This window comes from Tamandua tetradactyla, chromosome 2 (assembly GCF_023851605.1).
Source record: "Tamandua tetradactyla isolate mTamTet1 chromosome 2, mTamTet1.pri, whole genome shotgun sequence".
Classification (NCBI taxonomy): domain Eukaryota; kingdom Metazoa; phylum Chordata; class Mammalia; order Pilosa; family Myrmecophagidae; genus Tamandua; species Tamandua tetradactyla.
In genome coordinates, this window is record NC_135328.1 from 154,870,591 (window position 1) to 154,893,993 (window position 23,403).

The 23,403-nt window shown below is 46.3% G+C and overlaps 1 protein-coding gene across 2 annotated transcripts in view; it reads right to left on the reverse strand.

Moving 5' to 3' along the window:
• PGBD5 (piggyBac transposable element derived 5) overlaps positions 1-23,403 on the reverse strand; it is a 104,740-nt gene that overhangs the window by 43,224 nt on the left and 38,113 nt on the right. For both annotated transcript variants that reach the window (XM_077149417.1, XM_077149418.1), the window contains exon 2: positions 860-1,287. In XM_077149417.1, coding sequence (XP_077005532.1) covers positions 860-1,287 — 428 coding nt within the window. The remainder of the gene's footprint in view (positions 1-859; positions 1,288-23,403) is intronic.

Below are 23,403 nucleotides of genomic sequence, written 5' to 3' on the forward strand. Positions count from 1 at the left end.
AGTCAGTGGAGCTGGGCAGCTCACCTAGGTCAAGATGTTCCTGATTAAAAATTTGGGTTACAGAAATCTATAGAAATGAGCCACTTTCCCCAGGTTGCTGGACCACTAGAACAATTTCGAGGATTATTCTGATACTCTGTCTCACCACAGCCAAATGCAATTGCCACAAGAGTGCACCAGGTAAAAGCAGAGTCTCAAGAGCTGAGAGCAAACAGGGACTTCTGCAGCAGGTTAAGGAAGTTATGGAAGATGTGAGCGAGCCAGTAACAGTTAGGTGTTGGGCTCTATCAAAGTCTTGTCCAAAAGCTCACAGGCTGTACTACTTGTGGCCGGGTAGATCCACATCTCGTCGGTAACTCTTGGTTATGTGAAGAATGATTTCAATTTCAGGCTCATTTCCCTTTGTCCCTGAGAAGGCCTTGAAACCGCTTTTCATCACCAACAGGTGAGTACACGCTCAGAGAATATGACAAAATTAATATTAGCCTGAGCAAAACATAATTTGGAAAGAACCTGTAATTAAGTGAAAGGAGGATTGGGGAGAAGAAAGGAGGGAAATTGCATCTCTGAGCCCAATCTGTAAATTTGACTTGTCTGTGGTTTGGAGTTGTTTATGCTGTGATTCTCTTCTAATCTAATTTGGAGTCTATGGGTTAATGGAATGGAAAAAGGATAGCGATAACCTAGAGGTGACTTTGGGGGAAAAAAGCAGGAAGGAAGGAAGCCCCCAAGTCTTCATTCCCGCTTCTCTCCCACCCTACTGTTGCCAGCCCAGGCGAGGCAAAGGGAGCCCGAGGGAACGTCTGGGTGTTCCTTCCCCTACGCCTCTGCTTGCCCCCGGAGAGAAGGAGGGTCTCACCTGGGTTTGGGAAGGCCTGAAGGCAGCGTCGAAGGCGTGCTGCAGGGAGTCCAGGAAGGGCTGGACCTTGTAGAGGCCGTGCGTGGTCTGGCTGGAACGGAAGGCCACCACGTGGAAGTACTTGAGGATCTTCTCGAAGCGGGCCTGGCCCATGACCAGGGCAATGCTCCCGTTGCTGTAGAAACCGCTGCTCCAGATGCTGAGGACCGACTCACAGTGGGAGATGCTCGTGGAGATCACGTAGCCCAGGAACGCCTTCATCTCCGTCAGGGTCACCTCCACCCAGGCCCCGTCGCTCCCGAACCGCTCCTGGTACTTCTTGGCGTACATGTTTGTCTGCACCGCCATGTTCTTGAGGACATTGTCTGGGACGAAGAGCTGGAAGAAGTCTATGGCACTGGCGCTGGGAGGCATCTGCCGGGTCGGACCTAAAACCCAAAGACAGAATGTGCTTTTCTTCCTCCAACCTCTGCAGTGCCCCAGTTCAACAAGGGCCTGCATTTCCCACCCCTGGCCTTTACCCAAGCCCACCCTCTGCCTGAGAGGACACCCCTACCCTCCATCCTTCAGGAAGGCACTCAAACGTTCCAGCCCCCAGAAGCCGTCCCTGACCTCCCACTGCTTCCCCAGACAGAAGAGTGACGTCCCTCCTCTGTGTCCCAGCATGGGCGGGAGACATCTCCACGCGGCACCCACTGGGTCCCCGTTGGGCGGTCACATCAACACCGTGCATGACCACTTCAGGGAGACCTTTGGTGGCCTTCTTTCTCTGGATGCACTCAGAATTCAATTTCCTACACATCTGGCAAATGAAGTAAATATTCACCCAATGAGAACGGACCAGATGAGAGGAGGGGAGGAGACGCAGGGACCATTCACCTCTGAACATGGAGGGTTGCCTCTAGTTTTCTGGCTCTCATTTTTGTGTAAATTAAGGGTTACTCTGTAAATACAAATGCTTTCACCACTTGGGGCCAGAAATATTGAAGCCAGGTAAGATAGGAATTTTTAATTTATTAGTGAATAACGCTGACCGGGCTTGTGTAGGTAATTTCACTAATGCAATAAAAACCTCACAATTTGTGATGAATTCAGAGACAAGCCCCTTGGATTTTTTATCTATTGTATCTTCTATCTATCTGTCTATTCATCTATATGTTTAAAGAGGTATGGTTTTCCACGGCAAGTAGTAATTAGGATAACAGCATATAGAGATTTGTAGGAGACAAGCTGTGGTTCAATTGCTTCCATCGAGTTATTTCTAAAGTTATTTCTCAAGATACCTAAAAGCTGCTTGTGCTCAAGAATTCTAATCACCCTTTCCCACAATTTTCCTCTACTATTGATTTGTACTATCTCCAGGAAAAAAAAATTATCAGCAAAAGTAAGACCGACAGTGTGTACACAGAAAGGCCAGGGTTTGGACAGATGTGGGCCGATGAAACCCTGAATCTACTCCTATCTAACTGTACGATCTTAGCTCTGGTTTTCCCATTTGTAAAATGGGGACAGTAAAGCCTACTCCACAAGGTGGCTGTGCAGAGCGGAACAAATGAGGTAACACCTAATGTACTCAGCATTCAACCTGGTCCTATGGGGAGAATCTAAAAAACTGGCAATTTTTACTGCATGTCATGGTCAGGTTCATGTGTCAACTCGTCCAGGTGGTGGTACTTGTTTGTCCGGTTGGGCAAGTGCTGGCCTGTCTGTTGCTATGAGGACATTTCATAGAATTAAATCATGAGCGCGTCGGCCACATCCACAGCTGATTCCATTTGTAATCAGTCAAGAGGAGTGTCTCCTGCAATGAGTGCTGCTTAATCTAATCGCTGGAAGCCTTTTAAGGAGGATTCAGAAGAGACAGGCTCTCTTCCTGCTTCAGCCAGGGAGCCTCTCCTGTGGAGTTCATCCAGACCCTCCATCAGAGTCCTCAGCTTCGCAGCGTGCCCTATGGATTTTGGACTCTACGTTCCCACGGTTACGTGATACACTTTTATAAATTTTATATTTACAGATATTTCCTGTTGATTCTTTTGCTCTAGAGAACACTAACTAATACCCTGCAATATTATCAAGAGAAATTCACTGATGGTCCTGGCTGAGGGACTTCAGAAGGCATACATTTCATTGTTCTCAATTTACAGAAGAAACTGAAGTGGCATCAGAGTCGATTTTACCCATAATTTTTCTGGAAAGGCACCAAGCCATCCTGGCACCAGCTGGTGCCAAAATGGTCCAGTGGAGGAAGCCTTGCCTGGTGTGACATTCAGAAGGGCAGGTCTAAGCGGGCCTCATTTCCACAGGAACAGCCAGATGCTCCACACCTGTCTTTAATGAACATGACTTAGTCTTAGCAAAGCGTGGAAGCTTCCAGTGGGTGAAACCATACCTAATTCAGGGACAGTGCTCAAAGAGGAGAAAACCCAGCATTGCAATTGCCTCATCATGCTGAGGAAGCAAAGTGAAAATTTTCTCTTCCTAAATTTATGTTTATTAAGTAATTTTGCCTCCCAGGCCATTTCCAAATGAATTCACACAGCAAACCTTAGCCTGGCCAGCCGCCTAAGGAAGAAACTGGAAAGGAGCCGGCTGCCTTTTTATCTGTTTACTTTTGATTTACAAACATCCTCTATGGCCTCTTTTAGTTGTTGTGATTCCCAGTATTTGAAGAACGTTGGCACAGTTCAATGACCGGGAAGGAAGGAGGGGAGGAGGGTGGGAAGGAAGGAGGAAGGAAGGAAGGAAAGGAGCAAGGAAGTGTTACACAGGAGACTTGAGCCCTATGGACGATTTAACAATATGGGTATTTCACAACATGTGTCCCCAACAAAGATCCAAATCCCTTACACTGGGTTAGTCCATAGGGAGCTTCCCCAGATGTCATCTCATGTACTTCTCACACCTGTGTGCTGCGTTATCCCATTCTGCAGGTGAGGAAACAGGAGTTCTCAAGTGCAAAGGACGCAGCCCGAGTCCATCTGACTCTAAGTGGCATCCAGCAGGGTGACACTGACCCGTGCCCAGGGCCTGCCCTAGCTCACCTATTGTCTGCCACACTACAAATGGTGCCTCTTTCACGCTCACAAGTATCCCATTTGGACAACAAAGAATGTGGTTACATGCTTTATATACTTACAAAAAGTAAGTATATATATAGCGAAGCTGAGTGCGTCATCTCCCTACCACTTCCTACTGTCTTTAAATCACATGATTTCTCATGTTTAAAACCATTTCATGGCTCTACAAACCCCTGTGAAAGAGGACCAAGTAAAAGGGTGTGCAGCAAAGCCAAAACACACATGCCTTCCCTCCACCTCGGTGCTGCACATATTTCAAGATGGGTAAAATAGAGTTAAAATGCATCGTCAGAAATAACTCTGAAGGGAAAAGAAGAACCTACACTCAAAAACAAAACAAACAAAAGCGGCATGGAATTGGGGCAGGGGCTGGGCTTGGGTTGGGGGGAGGACGTAGAAGAAATAGAGACGGTGGGAGCCTACGTTTATCTTGTATCGAGGCTGGGTGGGGGGCACAGTTCTGTGTGTTGATGGTGCCCTGCCTGGCAATAAATTCATACAATCCCCTCCCCTCCCTGCCCACCTCCCCACAATGACACACTGATCGCTTCATCAAGGCTCCCCTCAGCTACTCCCCCACGTTCTCACAGCCTCCCCAGGATTTCCCACACCCTAAAAAATAACACACCACAGCAGGTCCATGAACCCAAGGGCGAACATTTATCTCAGGTTAATAATGCAAATTTCCTCCAAAGGGATTTCCTTTGTCCCAACCCCCTTCCCCCCAAGCAAGGAAATCGGGGTCCCTGGTCTTTGGCAGCAATTAGAAAAGTACATGTTTACTTTGGAGTAGGGTGCGGTGAGTGGGTGGGACGCAGACTGTAATGCAAAGGCAGCTGGGGAATCTACAATGAATCCCCAGGGTTCACAGTGCGATGAGAGAGGCAGACGACAGGACCCAGTGAGGACAGGGCTCCCGGAAGGGCTGAACAAGAGGAACCCCTAATCCAGATCTTGGGGAGAGAGAGTATCTGGGGAGGCTTCCTGAAATGGACTTTAAAGGACTTTAAGGGAATGTCCTTTAAAGGGCAATCGATGGTTGCAAAGCAACCGACCACAGTGGGGGACGCGGGAAAGAGTTGCAAAGGCCCTGTGGTCAGAGAGAGCACCTTTAGCTGCCTGCTACTGGGTAGGCAAGAGAAAGTGAGAGAGAGAGAGAGGCTGGAGGCACCAGGGGAGCAAGGGGGACCCCGACACTGCTGCTTTCTCCTGAGACAGGGAGGGGCCAATGAAGAATCATAAGCACATGATCAAGGTCAGGCCTTAGAAGGTTTGCTCTGGCCACAGGCAGAGCATAGACAAAGGTGTGGGCAGAGGAGCTGGTGGCGGGGAGGCAGATCAGGAGGCTGTTTCTAATATCCAAGTAAGTCATGACAGGGACTTGGCTGAAGTGAGTAGAGGGCAAGGGCCGGTTCCTTTGCTTTCCCTCCTCCTCTGCCACAGTGCACTCGGTTCCCTACAGGTGAGTTGGGGCACACGAATGGGCTACAGGTGAGCTGAGGTACTGATGCCCTCTGCCCCTGGAGGAAGCCTGAACCTGGGCACCAGTGCAGCCTCATCCATTTATCATTCCTAATTGTACGAGGACGTGGAATGGGCTGCCTTATCTTAAACTAAATGCATCCAGAATGAAACCCCTGATTTCCCATCATCCCCCAGTCTGTGCTCCCCTCTCACTCCAGTCTCCCGCATTTCAATAAATAACTCCAACTACTTCAGCCTGAAACTTGAACCACCATGGACTCCTTTTACTCCCCCACCCCCACATCTGCTCCACTGGCACGTCCTGCCAACTCCAGATTATGTCACAAACCACCCACTTCAGCCCTTGAGCTGAGAAAGCCACCAGCTCTGGCCTGGACCACCAAAACAGCCTCTCTTTTAAGGGGCCTTTGCATTGACCACCCCCTCAATAATTCACAAGAGGAAGTTTTAAAATAACATAAACTGAATCACAACACTCCCTACTTAAAACACTTCAATGCTTTCCCCTTGCTTTTAAAACAAGACCCACATCACTTTATCAAGCCTTAAAGGCCCGCACGACCTGGCTCCTGGGCCCCTCTCCACAGGCATCTCGTGCCCCCTTCTGAAGGCAAGCAAGATGCAGGGAAGCTGATGCGTCAGGTCTTGAACTTGAGATTGAGCTTCCACCTCGGGGCTACATGCATGGGGGACCATCTACCCGAAGGTAAACCTCCCTTGGCATCCAATTGCATTGAGCACCCTCGCCTCAAGGAAGGCTTTCCTGAGCACTCCACCGCAAGGAGATTCCCCAGTGCTATTCTTCCCAGTCGTGGCTCCTCCTTTCTTACATTTTTCACAATTTACGGTTATCTTTTTGGAAATTTACACTTTCTTTGGTGTGCGTCTGCTGCCCCACCCTCTGCCCTCCGTCTCAACTGGGCAGGCAGAGGTGAAGGCTGTCCTGTGCCCACTCGGCTGCTCAGAGGCGGGTGCACAGCGACATACAACACAGCAGTGTTGAATGAATGAGTGAAGAATGAATGAACGAATGGGATCTACCAGGGATCTGCACAAGAGGGTAGGCATTTTTTTCTGAGTTCAGTGGGAAAAACCTGGTCTCTATGCCAATGTTCCTGTATTAATGCCTGGGGAAAGATTAGCCAGGAAAAGCTGTATGTGTCAGAGGATGCCTGAGTGGGTGGGGTGGGTTCTGAGGATGGCAGGCAGGGCCAGGCTGAACGAGGGATGGGACTGGAAAACCAGGTGGACTATAGCTCAGAAGGGCTCAACTCTGCTAGCCTGGTGCTGGGTGAGGGGAGAGAGGACAGGGGTGGAGGGATGGCAGTGGACCAGGCTGCAGTGAAGGGATACAGAGGGGTCTGGGGACTATGGCCCTGGGCCCCAGTAAACCTATGACCATCCCCTCCTAAAGACAGATCCGGTGGGATCTTAGAAGCCAATCAGGACTGGGTCTGGTTAGTACCAGGATGGGAAATGATTCTGGGAATTTGGGACCCTTTTCTTTTGCTGATTGGGCAGAATGTGGGAAGAGGAGCAGCCCAGATGACCACCAGCTGACCCACTTGGGTGAGCCTGACTCTGTATCTTCTTTTGTTCTATTTCCTCCCCTCCCTACAAATCACTTCATACCACTTTTTGGCCCTTCCTCTTCTTTTGATGCTTTCCCTCCCTCCCTACCAACAAAGCTACTGGCTGTGTGCTTGGACAAGCCACATAAACTCTCTGTATCTCAGTTTCCTGATCTATTAAATGGGAGTGAGGGTATCACAGAGCTGGTGTGAAACCTGTGAGATCCCGCTGACCCCATCCTGCTCCCTGTTTCCCACTTCAAGACCACAGATATGCAGGAGGCTTGTACCATCCAATATGCGGTACTGATTCCTGTCTTCACCCCATCTAGGAAGAAAGGGGTTGAGTTCTGTGCTTTCTATTGTACAACCTTTTAGAGATGGAAACATTAAGTTTGGGATGAGAATGGCATTTTGCATAAATTAGTATTTTTGGGGGGGTTACAAGCTGTCAATAGTTTTGTAACATAGACAAGGATCAATTAACATTTTAAAATAAGGGTTCAGAATGATGAATTAATTTATCTCTAGGCTAAATCAAACAGGTATAATAATATGACTGCAACGTCCTGCACGTCACCCCAAAAATACTCCTCTCATCTGAAACAGCTAAAATTACATTCCATGAAAGGGTAATGTAGAAAATAGCTTATCCCATTGTTCTCCATGCCAGCTGCAGCGGATCGTTATCTGCAGCTAAACTAATCAACATTTCTCACTCCTTGTTTTCTTTCCCCATAGATAGACCAAGCCTATCTATCTATCTGGCAAACACCTAAGGTCCAAGCTTCAATTACAGAATTCAACCACTCAGCCACTCAGCTGCCTCAGAGATTTCTTCCTCTGTTCAACCTCTTTGTTCACAATGAAGTGTCCAATAACAAATTGCATTCTTGGCTGGATCAAGGTTTATTCCTGGCTAGTCACAGGCACAGGAGAGCCGGCTGTGGGTCCTGGCTTTACCACTGACCTATTGGGGCTCAGCCCCCCTCTTCTGCCTGCAGAAACCCTCCACACCCTTCTTACTGGGCAGCTGTGAGCAGCGTAAAGGCTTTCCCTTGCTACTTAGGTCTTATCAGCAATGCTGACCCATTATGCCATAATTTTGTTCAGATTAACGTTACCCCTACAAATAGTACTTTCCAACAGAGGATACATGAAGCTCCTAGCCATTCTTTAGAGCCCTTTGAAAACATGCAGAAACTTTGCAAAAAACCCTAAGTACAGTTTCAGCTCCATAAGCAAATCAAGCCCTTTGGCTTTCTTGATAGGAATATATAAGCATAAATTCTGTGTTTGTGCCTGCATGTGTGTGTGTGTACATGTGCACATATTTGTGTGTACTGGGTCTTTCTCTGCTAATGCAATTCATTGTTGACAATGAAGAGACAATTTGGAATTAGGCAACCAAGCTGACATTGTTCATAGGAAACACAGACCATAGAATAGCCGTAGATAGACTCTCCAGACTAGAAAGATGATGATTAATTGGCTAATATAGGCATTAAATCCAGGGCCTTGCCTAGGCGTCATATGACAAAGAGCTAATATTCAGAAAAAAGGCAATGTGCCCCCAAAGCTCAGATGTATCAGAACTTTTAAAGATGGCACACCTTCAAAAATATTCCCAAATTACCCCACGGCACCATTAAATGGACATATACACATATAAGGACAGGTCTAGTTCATGCAAAACAGATGGTTTTGCTTATGTGCAGGAGAAGCTCAAGTGCTTGCCCACTGCAGATGAGCAGCTCTAAAATGCAGCCTGGCTATGGCTCTGCTGGGTGGAGGTGGCTCTGCCAGGCCCGAGGGCACTGGCTCATGGTGGGTGTGCTAGTTAGGTTCAGGTGTCAACTTGGCCAGGTGATGGTGCCTAGTTCTGTTGCTGTGGACTTGAATCATTAGCATGTGAAACTCATCTGTTGCTCATTACATCTGCAGTCCGCAAAGGGGAGTGTCTTCAGCAAGGAATGATCCTTAGTTTAATTAGCTGGAGGCTTAAAAGAGAGAGCTCAACAAAGCACAGCCCAAGCAGCTCAGGCCAGACATTTGGAGATGCAGAACGGAATCACCATGGGGAAAATTGTTGGAACCCAGAGGCCTGGAGAGGAGGCCAGCAGAGATCGCCCTGTGCCTTCCCATGTAAGAGAGAACCTCAGATGAAAGTTAGCTGCCTTTCCTCTGAAGAACTAGACATTTTTAATGAAACTAAACCCCCTTTTATTAAAAGCCAATCCATTTCTGGTGTGTTCCATGCTGACAGCTTTGGCAGACTAAAACAGTGGGGCAGCCAAAAAATACCAGAAGGCAGAGTCCTTTTTCCATGTGAGCACTGCATGGCCACACATGCCTGGGCCTGGAGACTCCTGCTATTGTTAACTCCCATCACATGAACTTCCCTCTACCGTGAGTTCCACATCTGTCTAGAATAGTGGTATTCTAAATTCTAGGGCAGAGTGACAAACTAATTCTTTGAACTCTGTTAGTGATCAGAGATCATATCACGCAGGTCTGTACCGATAAGATTTGTGGCTCGAACCAGCTCTGGTCTTGATGTAAACAGGAAGGTGACAAGCTGGGAAGGTTTGGTAAACATTATGCCTTGTGCAGCGATGGCTACAGAGGAAACACTCAAATGTCAGGCTATGAGTGAAGGAACACCAGCAGGTACCATGCTTCACTGTGACTTAACTTCCTTAGTGGCACTTGCCTAAAAGACCAGAAGGCAACAGGATTACTCTGTGAAAGGTTCTGAGGTTGTGTCTTGCCATGCCCAAGTGTGGTGGGGCCCTTGATAAAAGCTGATCCCCTTTCCCCTCCCCTGCCCTCCTTTACCACCTTTCTTCTCTCCACCCTCTGCCCACTCTCTCAGCTGAACCTAATAAAGAGAGGGTTAGAAACTTATATACACTTATTGAATAGCTTTGTTACCTAATTTTTCATTTAAAAAGCAAATGAGTATAATGCTTTAAAAATACACATATAGAAATAGCATTTTAGTCATTCGCTTTTAAAATTTTTCAGTATGTCCTTTATAGAAAAATGGAGAATCAGATTCTATAATTGGGGGGGGGGTTCCCACATATTTTAGTTTGGACATACATTTCCACATAAACCATAGATTTCACCTTTCCTTAGAACAGAGCTAAAAACAGTACTGGAGAGGTGACATAAAGATGAGAGATTGAGTTGTTTATCACAAGAAGCCTAAGGTTGGGGGTGGAGGAAGGTGAGAGATGGTGGGTCCTGGTTCTACCTGGAAACTGGATCCTGTTCCTAGTTCTACCTGGGAGCTGGGTTCTTTTCCTGGCTCTACCTGGGACATAGGTTCTACCGGGGAGTTAGGTTCTGTTCCTGGTTCTATCACTGCCTAACTGAATCTCTGACAAGCTGCACTTTCTCTTGATTCCAATTTTTTCAGCTGTAAAATGGTTAAGATACTTGCCTTATCTACCTTACAAAACCAATGAAATAAGACCATTCTGAAAGCATTTTGAGGAATGTAAATGATTATATAAAAGTCTCACGTTCTTATTCTGAATTAGTGGCTGCCAGGTAAAGTTGACACCCTGGGTTGGGCTCTAATTCCATGACTCACAAGACGTGTGACCTTAGGCAAGTTACCCAATGTCTCTGAACCTCAGTCTCCTTGTCGGTAAAGTGAGGGTAACAACCGTGTCGAATTCACAAAGTTGGGGTGAGGTGTCAGTGGGATGTACATCAAGAGCATAAGGTCCCTTGCGTGGTGCCCGATTTTGAGTAGGTACCAAGTAAATGGTATCTAATCCCATCCACACCCGCAGTTATGGAAGCCTGTATCATATACAGGCTTCTGTCCCTCTTCCTGAAAGCTGACTTACCAGATGGCTGTTATGAAACAGTATCCTTAGCAATGGCAGTTTAATTTCATTTAGACACTGTATCTATTTTTTGCACAGTGCTGTAGTTTTCAAGCCTCTGCTCTGGTATCGAAAGAACAGCACAAGTGTTTTTCCCACTTCTTCGGAACCTGATGGGGAGGGATGTGGTCAGGAGGAGCTCGTGGAGCCACCATCCAAGGCTGGCCCGCTTGCAGCAGGCCCCATTTCATGCACCAGTTTGGATGGGCCACCCTGGTAACTTGCTAGTTCCTTCCACAACATCACAGCTCTCTCCTGCTCCAATGTATGCACATGCCACATTCCTCTCTTACTGCTCAACCTGCTGCATTTCTTCCTTGTCAATAAAATTTTCCATTGACCTGGGATGCTCTTTCTTCCTCAGGCTTCTTCCCCAGACCCACACCTCCTCCTGTTCATCTGGCCTCAGCCAAGACCACTGATGTTCTCACATTTCTGCTAGGCTGTGGCTGTTACACGTCCCAGGGCACACACCTTCCAGGACAGAGAAAGGGAACATGTCACCAGCACTTGGGGATAATTCAAGCAGTAAAAAGATGTGCAGTCATTCTAGGCTTCAAGAAATGTATTCAAATTATGCAACTGAGAGAATAGAAAAACAGTGGTGTAACTTTACGGAGGACCCTCTTTGTGTCAAGCACTATAATAAGCATTTACCTAACTCCATTTAATTCTCACAGCAGCCAAGCAAAGAGGTATTAAGATCTCCATTTAGCAGATGAGGAGGCAGAGGCTTATGGAGAACTTGCTCAAGGTCACGCAGCTGGCAAAAGAAGGAACTGGAAATGTTCTTTCCTGTCTGCCACAATACATCCCACATAGATGGGAATAAATCCTCCACTGACGGCTGCTTTTTCTGCCTCGGTGGTTTCTTCTCACTCCTCATGTATGTGTTGAAGTTTTGACCATAAGGAAGGCTGGGAGTTTGGTACAAAAAGGGGAGGAAAAGGCTTTGGGGAGCTGGAAAAGTAAGCTGAAAGCTGACCATTTAAATAGACATGGACTTGGGTGTTTTTTTTTTCCCTCTCTGACTAAAGTAATTTTTTAGAAAGAAATGTATTCCATTATGCAAAATATCCCCTCTTGGGAAAGCAACTGGGAATAGTGGGGCTGTGACAAGGAAGGACCAATGGGTCTGGTTGCCAAAGTGCAAATGTGAAATCCTGGATATTTTAGGAAGCTATGCCACTGGGGGAAGTCAGTGGGGATTTTGTCATTCATGGAAAATCACTGGGGAGAGGTTGAAAGAAGGGCTACAGGTAAGATCCACAAGAACGGGGATTTTTGTCTTTGTCTCCCTGCTGAATCCTCAGTGCCTAGAACAGTGTCTGGTCTAAGGAAGGTATGCAATAGGCATTTTGTTGAATGAGTGAGTGACTAGTGAATGAAGGAAGGAATAAAAGGGAAATGAAATGAAAGGGTGATGACTACAGCTCACAGAGGAGGTTGAAAGCACTGAAGTACTCATGAGAAAATAGAAGAGATGGGGGAAAAAGTCAAGGGACAGGGGCCATATGTCTGGGCTAGGTCTGGAATTAGTGGCCCTTGTCAGGCAGCCGAGCTACAGGCAGGGCCCATAGCAGTGTGAGTGTGTGTGTGTGTGTGTGTGTGTGTGTGTGTGTGTGTGTCTGGACAGGTCTCACATTCCTCAAAGTCTTGGATCAAGACTTGTTCTCATCTATAAATGAGGTTAAACGCATAGCCACAGGGATACATGGACTGAGCTGCACATATAAAAAGTGTACCAATTCTTGTAACCCTGCTTTAGCTTTGTAAAAATAATACTAGGAGTGTAAAAAATTTTTTTCTAATTAAAATAAAAAAGGAAGTGGCACAAACCTCTCTTGATAGCTTCCACAAAGCAGAGAATGAGAGGGAATAAATCTTTAGAGAAGCCAGAAGGCTAGGCAAGGCCCCAAAGGGAAAGGGCGCAGTTCTTTCCAAGACCAGAGAAAGAAGGAAAGGGCACATCCCAACCTGAAACCAGACCATGGACGTCAGAAGGGCAGACCTGAAGGCCTACCACTTCAGGGCCAGAGCTGTGATTGAGAAATGCCACCTTTCCAATAATAGTAAAAGTTACCTGTTGATATGACGGTCGTTTGGACAGTGACAACAGTGACATGAAAGAAAACTGCATGAAATCATACCTATGAGACGTGTATGGATGGTGACTGCTTGTCTCCTGTTGGCTCTTCCACAGTCCAGACACAAGCCCTACTCTTGGGCTCCCCTCCCCAGTGCAGGCAGCCAGCCCTGCCTCTGCTCAGGGCATGGGCAGAGGGCGGTGGTACCAGGGACTGCCTCCGAGAGTGTCCTGTGGGACACTGGGTGAGAGCCCCACCCCCCCAGCTGACCCTGTCAGGCAAGATCTTCCCTTGTCCCCACTCCCACCTCCCACCTGCTACACACATACATACACACCAGTACTGCTGCTTTGGGATCACTGTGCAATCCATTAGCCTTCTTTTACAGACCTGCCAGTCTGCAGAAGTTATATAACCAGCTAATGGTACACAAAGAGGAGAACCCAGGCCTCCTGTCCCCCAAGCCTGTGCTCTTTCTCACCCATCATTGGACCCATCTGTATTTAATCGATGCCCTTACTCTGAGTGTGTGTGCATGCACACATGTGTACACACACTGGGAGCAGGTGGGAGTGCTGGCTGTATAATTGAAGTTAAGGAGGTGGTAGGAGGACATAAGGTCCCTTTCCACTACCCTTGGGAGAGGCTACCTGTGTTGGCCCAGGCATCCCATAGACAGGTAGTGCTGGGCTCTGTCTTTCGCATACAAGACTGAAGGAAATGAAAGCAGGCCAGAGATGCTTCATCCCTGGGTACTATTTTTATCCTGATAATTCCCTAGATACACGACTCTACCATGATGGGAAAAAGGAAGAAATAAGAAAAGAGTAGCTGGGATGGAGAAATAGATATCAGGATATAGGAAAAGAGCCAAAATGGGAAGGAAAGGATAAAAGCAACTCAGCAGCTGTTTGCCCATGGGCAGATAAGTGACAATGGGGTCAGCACCCTCATCTTCAAATGAAAGCTGCGTGAGGACAGAAACAGGGGCCTCTACAGATGCAAAATTTAACAAATAGGAACTGCGAAGGGCAAAGGGCAAAGACAGAGCTGGCAGGGGAATTGTGGAAGACAGCCTCTGGCTTCACACTAACCCCTTACCAAGTCACAATGTTGAGATCAACCTACTGTGCATCTGCTCTGAGGGCACTGTGAACCAGAGACCTCTCCCACCTGTCCTGCTGGCCCCCTGCAGGGCTTCCTGGACAAGTGGGACCACCCTCCTCATTTTCCCAAGAAGAAATAAGACCAGAGAAATGCAATGTGACAATTAATTAGTTGAGGTGACTTTGGCCTCCCAGGCTCCATTGTCCCTTTCTTCCTGGTAGCCTTTCCCTTCTTAGGGCCACACTTGTACATTCCAGCTTCGGGAGTGCTGCCGAGACATCATATTTATAGAATATATTTATTTAATGAACACATAGCAATTGCTTGCACTTGATAACCACCCCATGAGATCCGTATACTATTTTTAATCCCCATTAAACTAATGAAGAAACCGAGTTCCTGAGAAGTCAATTAATATACCCAAGGTCACACAACCAGTACATGGAACCAGAATTAGGCCCCAGGCAGCCTGGCTCCGGGATCTGTGCCCTTGACCACCACACTGGGCTGTGTCTTAATGAAAGACTCCCCCAGTTTCAATGCCCCCCAAAACAAACATGGCAAAGAATTGAAAGAGGGCAGAGATAAAACAGCCAAGAGCCCCTATACACATAGACCACAGCAACCCAACAATTAGCCAGAATATCAACCCTAGAAGCACAGAGATTTGCCTCTTTGCACAGACTAGGTGCTCAGTGAATACTGCTTGGCTGAATAACATCTCCCGATGTTTCATCAAGACCTCCTTTCTCCTTCCGAGTTTTAGTCAGGGCTAGTGCTCCCATAAGCTCTGTCCAGAATCAGAGTCTCCATTTACTTCAAAAGGAAGATTTATTTTCATCTGCCTATAAATCCACCTTGGATTACCAAGATTTCAGATCGTTTGCAGTAGGACAAGCTCAGACAGTTGTGTGTACGTTTTTTAAACTGCAATTTAAGCTTCGTAATACAAAAGCCACTCTAATTGCCCCATCAAATTGCAATGTTATTATTTTCCTAAACATTAAATTATGCAGTTTCAGGATGGGATGCATAGATAAATGAAGGCATCAATATGACAAAAATGCCCTTGGATGAGACCTCTTGCTCACCCAAACTTTATTTGGGACCGTCAGACAAGGTCATTGAGTCAGTCCTGGAAGCCAATTTCTGGCCAATGGAGAGACAACCAGTTGGAATCTTAATTCAGGGGTGCTTACTAGACACCCACTTTTCAGAAGAACTTAAGACACCAAGAGTACTGTCACCTAGCCCCTGGACACAAGGATTTCATTGCTTAAAAGAATTTAAGAGCAGAAACCCAGAGTGAGTGTCTTGTTTCCAATTTGCTCAAGTTAGTCAAAAGTCAGATAGTTCCTTCAGGAAGGAAGCCTCTAAGGAATATATTTTAATTCTACGAGGTACCTAATTTTGAGGAGTCCAGTATAGGAGGGACGCTAACCTTGATTTAGCCCTGGTGATGTGCCAGGAAATCAACTAGGGATTTGCGTATGTCAAATAACCATCCTGATACCTCCTTATCTGAGGTATCAACTTCCTAAGGGAAATTTACAGATAAGCAAACAGAGGCACAGAGCCTGGACAAATTGTTCAAGGTCAGCCATCATGTTTCAGAGCCTGAATTTGAACCCTAGCTGGTCTGGCTCATATGTCCCTTCCCTCATGATGCTGCTGTACCAAGAACCATACCATTTCAACGCATGGCCTTAGGTGCTAATAAGAGCTATGAACAAAGCATTACCTGAACACAAAGGAGGAAGAGACTAATTCCAATTCGGGGCAGGATTGGGGGAAGGATGTAAATGGTTCCCACTGTGAGAAAACCCTCCTGAAGCAAGGTGCAGTGACCTAGATCATCTAAACCTTTCACAACAGTGTAAGTGATACGCAAGTGGGTCTTCCAGGCAGCACCCAAGAGAATTTTCTACTGCACACAAGGCAATTGCATTTCTAATACTGTGAGCCCAGGAAAGAGCAAGCTGAAGGCATTTACCACAAAAGAAAGGCAGGGTGTTCTGCAGCTCAGCATTTACCTTTGACAAATCAAATTACCCAGGTTAGACCAGAATGTGAGCATGTTTAGAAAGCAGTTTTGTTGCTACTAGGTTTTTCTTGATTTGCTTCCTGTTAAAGGAAAGGTCAATTGAGAAGCACATACAGAGCCATTTCTAATCTTCATGCATAATGACAAAAAACTGCAGTGAATAATCACAACTGAAAGCTATTAAGAGACACAGATCACTAAAAGCCCTATCTAGCAAATGCAAGATAAACACCTCCCCCACTATCATCCCACTAACATTCTCTTATTTGATAAAGAATTTGCTCTTGGAGAGTACCACCACATAGACGCTGTGAGCAACACAGAGGCTCTGAACTTATTCTAAGGAAATAATGACAGGTGCACATGTGATTTGTAATAGAAAGGCAGCGCGAATAAACTAGACGTCCCCAAATACGTACTTCGCAGTCATGTCTGGAACATTCATGAAAAGGAATTCTCTACATATTCAAAGGTATGTTCTTGAGGAATATTTAAAAGTATAAGAAACTTTTTCATGAGAACACTATATAGAGATTACAAACAGCATGAAAGGTATGCGCCCAACTTACATGTTGTAGGATTATAGATGATTTTCAGCTCCCTTCTTTAGACTGTTCTGAATATGATTTCAGGAAATAATTGCTAGAATAAAATACACTGGTCTTATAAAATTGAAAAACAGACAGTAAATGATATTTTAAAGAAAGGGGTACTAGAGGTACTGATGTTCTTCTAAGCTTTCTTTGAGCTTTTAAAGGACAAAGGTTTCCTTTGCAAAACCAGAGAGGGGTGTTAGGGGATTTCTAAAATCCCTACTAGCTTTGATCTTCTATGCCTTATGGCCTCTCTGCCTCAAGTATTAACTTTCATTCCTTAAATAGGAGGCCACAGGAGCCCAAGAAGTGAAAGTAGGAATGAGATTCAGTCCGAGACCTGCAGCCTTCCAACCCTCTTTTGCACCCAAGCTCCAGCCAGCTTATTGCACTGACACAGAGGTAAAAGAGAAGAAGCCCAGGGAGCAATCTCTAGTCCAAAGGTTCCAGCCACTTTCTTCTTTGGAAGTGAGGGTGGTTCTCCTTCCCCCTACCTAAGTTTCTAAGAAGGAAGAAGGCAGACAAGCACAAATGCCCAAACTTTTGGAGACTGAAAGTAGAACCGACCTCAGGGGATGAATTTTCAATAGGGCTGGAAAAAATAAAAGACTCCCCACAATGTTAATATGGTAGTCAAATCCTTGTTTGTGCTTTCCATTGGTTATAAATATTCCTCTTTGTAACCAAGAGTATTGTTTGTCAAGACTCAGGGAAGGAAAAGCAGCAGCCAACAGATGTTTGCAAAATGCACACAGGGGTCCCCATTGGACGGGTATGAATACTAATGAGCAGGTGGAAAGGAGGAGGGAAGAGCTAAATGCCAAAGACGAAAGGAAGTATTCCCAGACTCTCTTCTTCTAATGAGTTGTGAGTTGGTCCTAAACCCAGAAAAACAGGTTAGCAGATTGCAACTTCAACCTAGATCTTCAGATGTACAAAGGAAAATAATTCTCCATCTTCCCAACCCCTCATAGGCAAGATAATACATGGTCATGCTAGATTTTGAGTTTTCAAAGACACGATCTCATCTGAGCTTTCCCTTCCTATCTGTCTTATTGTGAAGGTGGAAGAACCTTACTATTGAACAGAGAAATGTTCAGGATGATTCTGCCAGGTAAAAAGAGAGCTTCTTTCTTTCCTCTCCTGAAATGTACCAAGTGGAGGACTCCCATATAAGTTTTTTTTAAGTCCTCTCATCCACCCACCATAACAAGAGTGGTTAAGAGTGCAAACTCTAGAACCCACTGCTCAGATGTGAAGTCCAACTCTGCCACCTGTTAGCAGTGTGACCTTGAGCAAAATGCTCTTTCTGTGTGCCTCAGTCTACACACAGGTAAAATGAGGATAATAATAGAAACAACTCCTTAGAGTTCTGAGGATTAAATGGGTTAGTATGTATCAAGTTCTTTGAACAATGCCACCCACTATGCACACAGGAAGTATCTACGATCACCACTGATGTGGCTGTTTTTATTATTTTCACTGTCATTCCATAGCATCCTTGTTCCACATGGAATCCAGGATGACAGAGAGCAGCATGTGGGCACAGTCATGGAATGTCCAAGCTAGGATGTGCTGATTCTTTCCTTTCTATGTAGACACAGTTCCAAAAGAATACTTTAGAGAACAGAAGCTTTGTGCAAACTTATTGACACACTTCACTAAAGAGAAAAGGCCAAGCAGACAGGAGGCGTCTCCCTTCTTGCCTCAAAAACTCCTGCCAAATCTATGCTGTTCAAAAGTATCATAAGTAATCCCATATTCTTGGATCGGACACTTTTACCTTCTCTTTTACCAATGCTCTAAGATGCTTTCACTTTGAGGTTCAGAATCACTACAGAAAGGAGAATAATTATGCAAACCAACAGCCTCATTCACAAGTGAGCAAAATGAGGTCCTGGACCCTGGTTTCCCATGGGACATTCCCGGCACTCAACAGAGATGTCATCGTTTGTCATTGTTCAATGGTCTTCTCACATTACCACTGCCCAGAAAAGAGTCTTATTCTAAAAGCAAGGATCACTCTAAACACATAGTTCTAGGATCAGAGCCTACTTCCTGCGCCCACTGCTGGCTGGGATGAGCTCCGGAGCTACGTTCTCAGCAAAGGAGCAGAGAAGACAGAACGTGGACAACGGATGGAAACAGACTTGACCTCAAGTCCGGGCTTCATCACTTACAAAGGGCAAGATTCTGAGCAAATGACTCAGCCTGTCCACATCAGTCCTCTTCTGCAAAGTAAAGGGGTTGGACTAGGAATACCTAAGGCTCCTCCTGACTCTTTACAAAAATATAACTGTTTCCTACAGTCAAGAAGCAGACTATAAACTCATTCTTCCTGCTCAGACTGTAAAATGGGGATGATCCCACCTCCCTCCCAGAACTGCCAGAAAGGTAAATATGCCTGACACAGAGTAAGTGCTCAACGGAGAGTAGCTACAATTATGATTAGCTAATAAGGAAAGGCCTGCTCTTATGGGAAGAACACTTATCTGAGGGACATCTCACTAAGAAGTGGGGCAAAGAGCTCCCCTGATTTGGTGCAGAGTTTGAGGTCAGACCTCCTAGGTGCTGGAAGAGACTCTTTGTTCTAGAACCCCCGGTGCCAAAAGCCACTCTGTGAGTGATCCTAAATGCAGCAGGTGCAAGATGCTTGGTTTTGACACCCTTGAAAGTAAATTCCTTAAGTTACAGGGAAATGGTGGTTTATCTCCAGTAGCAGAAACCCTAAAGATGACTCTCAATGCTGATTCCAGTGTTCTGTGCCTCTGCGGTCTGCAGGAACCGATAGGCATGAAGAAGGAATGAGAAGCCATGTAAAATGCTGACCATGGTGCCAGGCATGTATAGGTCCTTAATACATGGTAGAAGCTGGGATGACGGTGATGATGGTGACGATGAAACAATAATAAAGCCAACCTAGCTCCCAGGTGTGTAAGAGGCCTTGTTAAAACAGCTGCCCTTGGTGAGTGGATCACTTCATCACAGAGCCTGGCTGAACCTAATAAGGTGAGCAATTGCTGGGCCTGGCTTCCTGTGACATCTCCAAGAATGCTCGCTTTGCACAAAGATGGCACGGGTTCCAGAACCAGAGTGATTTGACTTATCCAGCAGGTGCCTTGGACAAAGGGCATAACCCCCGCAGCCTTAGCTGCCTCATCTTCGAAATGGAGCTAATTACCTCAAAGAGAAATTGTGAGCATAAAATGAACTAATGCATATAAAGTGCAGTGCAGTGTCTGCTACACACTAACCTTGGAATAAAAGCCAGCAATTGCCAACGCTGTCTGCCAAAATGTCTAGCACTCTGGGCTTGTGCCTCCCGGTGCAGACAGGGTAGTTGCATTTAGGGCTCTCTCTTAAAGTCTGGTAAGGCTAAATACAGATGCACCTCTGGCTTGATTCGGAGTCTGGGGAGAAGGGATGCTATATTTATGGGGACTAATATACCTCTCTGAGGTCTCTTTCTAGCTGCTCATTCCAAATCCAAGTACTTGGCAGCACAGGCAGAAGATCACAGGTTGACAGACAAACCAAAACAGACTCCCACTTTTGAAATCAAGAGTGACAGAAGTTATCTTGGGGACATTTCGTTCATGTACCTCCCGTCTCTGATTATGATTTTCAAACCACCACATTGGAAATGGCATGTCACTGCATCTGCTCCCACCTTCCATCGCCTCTCTGTTAGAAATAGGATCTAGCATGGCATCACAGAATCACATCGTGGCTTTGGCAGTTTTAGAATAATAAATACATAAATACAATAATGCATATAACAAATATGATACAATACAAATAAATGGATTATAATAATACAAGGTCATCAGGTGAGTCTCTCATAAACAGGATTTACTATTAAGATGATGCTGAGTGAGGGCCAAGGAGATAAAATACCCTCTCCCCATTACCCATCCCCTGAAGTCACACCTACCCTCTATTTCTCTCTGCATCAAAAACCTTTCATTGAGAGCTAGTCTGTATATGCTCACTTACATACACCCAAGGATGCTTTACTGGGGAAGAAATGAAGCTGGGGTAGAGCCTGGAGATGGGAGAACTGGGAATTCTCTTGATTGTGCTGCGGTTCTCCATATAGCATCACTTCCTCTCTCTCTGCCTCCATTTTGGACCACTCACTTTCTGCCTGCTCTACTTAGTCCTGGAAGGACAAAGGCTTCAGTCAAAGCCCTATCTTTGAGCTGTCATACCTGGGACCGAGCATGGAGACTTCACTTTCAACTTCTCTGATCTCCAGCCCCGGCAAAGACCACATATCCGGGAAGAAATAAGGAGCCCCCTCAGGTCACAAAACTCACAAAAATGTTCATTCTTCTGATCTTCTCAACAGCTCCAGAGTAGGGCTGACCCTGTCCTTTATAAAGAAAGACACCGAAGAGAGCAAACCCAGAGAAACTGGCCCTTGTCCACGACTCCCAGGTAGCACGTGTACGAGGTGGAATCATCCGACTGCAGAGCTGCGCGCCCATGGGTCCTCCTCGAGGAGGAGCCTCTTTCTAGTTCACAAAGTCACCCCAAGGACGAGCGGAGGGCCCTGAAGGAATGCCATCTCGTTTCTCATCACCAACCACAATCTATGTTCATAGGACTGCCGAATTCTCATCCCAGCTGCCCACCACCATCTGAGCTGACCACCTCTATACCCAATTCTGATGGGAAACCTCAAACCCCGCATGCCAAACCCATACTTCTCATCTCCCCGCTTCCATGTCCAACCAGCTTCCCGCGCCTGCTGTCCTCAGTTACTGACACCCCATCCACAGGGCTGTTCCCGCCAGCAACCTTGGAGTCCTCCTGTCAACCCCTGCCGCTTCCCTCAACCCCACATCCTGAATCTCCCTCTGGGTTGGCCTTTCTGCTACTCCCAGAACAACTGCCCTGGTCCTTCATGTCTCCTCAGGACTGCACTAAAAGCCCTGGAAGAGGTGTCTCCCCCTCTCCACTCTCACTATCACCACAGCTAATTTTTTAAAACATGGTTTTTATCATGCCACACCCCTGCTTGAAATCCCCCATGGGCTCCTCACCATCTACAATGATTAAGGTAAAAAAAAAACTTTCATTACGGGCGAGCCATGGTGGCTCAGCAGGCAGAGTTCTCGCCTGCCATGTCGGAGACTCGGGTTCGATTCCCGGTGCATGCCCATATAATTAAAAAAATAAAATAAAAACTTTCATTGGTCTGTGTGATGATATTGTGAGCCAATGATCGTATACTCTGGATGATTTGTATAGTATGTGGCTATATCTCAATATAACTGCATTAAAAATTTTAAAAACCTTCATTTGTAAGGCTCTTCAGGAATATTCTACTACCTTCTATCCTCTATCTCCTACCTTTGCTGTTTGTAATATTTACTCCAAGGTTTCAGCCACACTGAACTACTCAGGTTCAGCTACATGCTACATATTTCAGGCCTCCTTGCCTTTGCATGGCTAATCTCCCATCTTCCACACACGCCTACTTATCCTTCAACACCCAACTCAAATATCCCTCTTGTCTATAAATCCTTCCCCAACTAGCCCTTCAGCCACTGCAGAGTCAGTTATTTCTTCCTCTGCATCCCCTTACAGAGATCACACTCTCCCAGTAGGAAACTCAGACTGCCCTATGAAGTATTATTGTCCCTATTTTTATAGATGAAGAATCCTTGCAGCAGAGATTCAGTGACTTGCCCAAGTGGTTGGGTTCGAACCCTGGTGGTCTGGATCCTGAGTCTGAGCTCTTAATTGCTACCCTGTCACAGCTGATTGTGATGACTAATTTCATGCTTGTCTACTGCACGAGGCTGGGCTGTCCCGCATGGCAGATGCAGAGCCTGGCACTTTCGCACACTTGGTGGGCGCTTGAGGAGTGTCTGTCTAAAGATGGACAAGGGGCCAGTCTTGGGTGGGGGTGGGGGGGTTGTTTGATGCTTCTCAAGCTAATTAAACTGAATGGCCTTTTCTTGTAATCGCAGGATGGAAAACAAAGCCCCACTTGGGAGCACGTCGCTTGAAGAGTCAGGCAGTATGTTCATGCCATTTTCTTCGACTTAATTACATAGAGAAATTAATCCTATTGCGACTTCCTAATTCAGATGCCAAGTCAATGAAATCAGCAGCTGAGGAGCGACGTGTCCCCTGTGCCTGGCCCTCTCGGCGGCCGAGGGCAGGGCCCGCATAGGCCAGGCATGTGCCCTGCATTGTCCTACCAGGAGCCCACCCTGAAGGCTGGTCATTCCTGAGGAAACTGTGACTCCCACTACCCACCCTCTTGGACAGGACCTCGTCCAACCAACCTGCCCCTCCCCACCTCCCAACTCCACATAGATAACAGTCAGTTACTCTCGGTGCTGAGAATCTGCACTTGCAGAAAGGAGAGAGAAGATGCTATGCGCTACGCATGCCGAGCCTGAGTTATGACTTTATGGTTCATCTGCAAAATCCTGAAAGCAAATGCCCACCCAGAGAAGAGGGAAGTTGTGCATGTCAGCACCTTGTACCAAGACCCGGTGTACCAACTTCAGCCTCAATACCCTATAAGGAGGGGAGCTTAAGGGGATAAATGTAAGAGCATCTGAAGTGGGCCAAGAGGATGCAATGGGTCAAATTAGAAATAATACAAATGGTAGAGACAAAAAGTCAGAAATAGCCATAAGCATCCACAGGCAGACT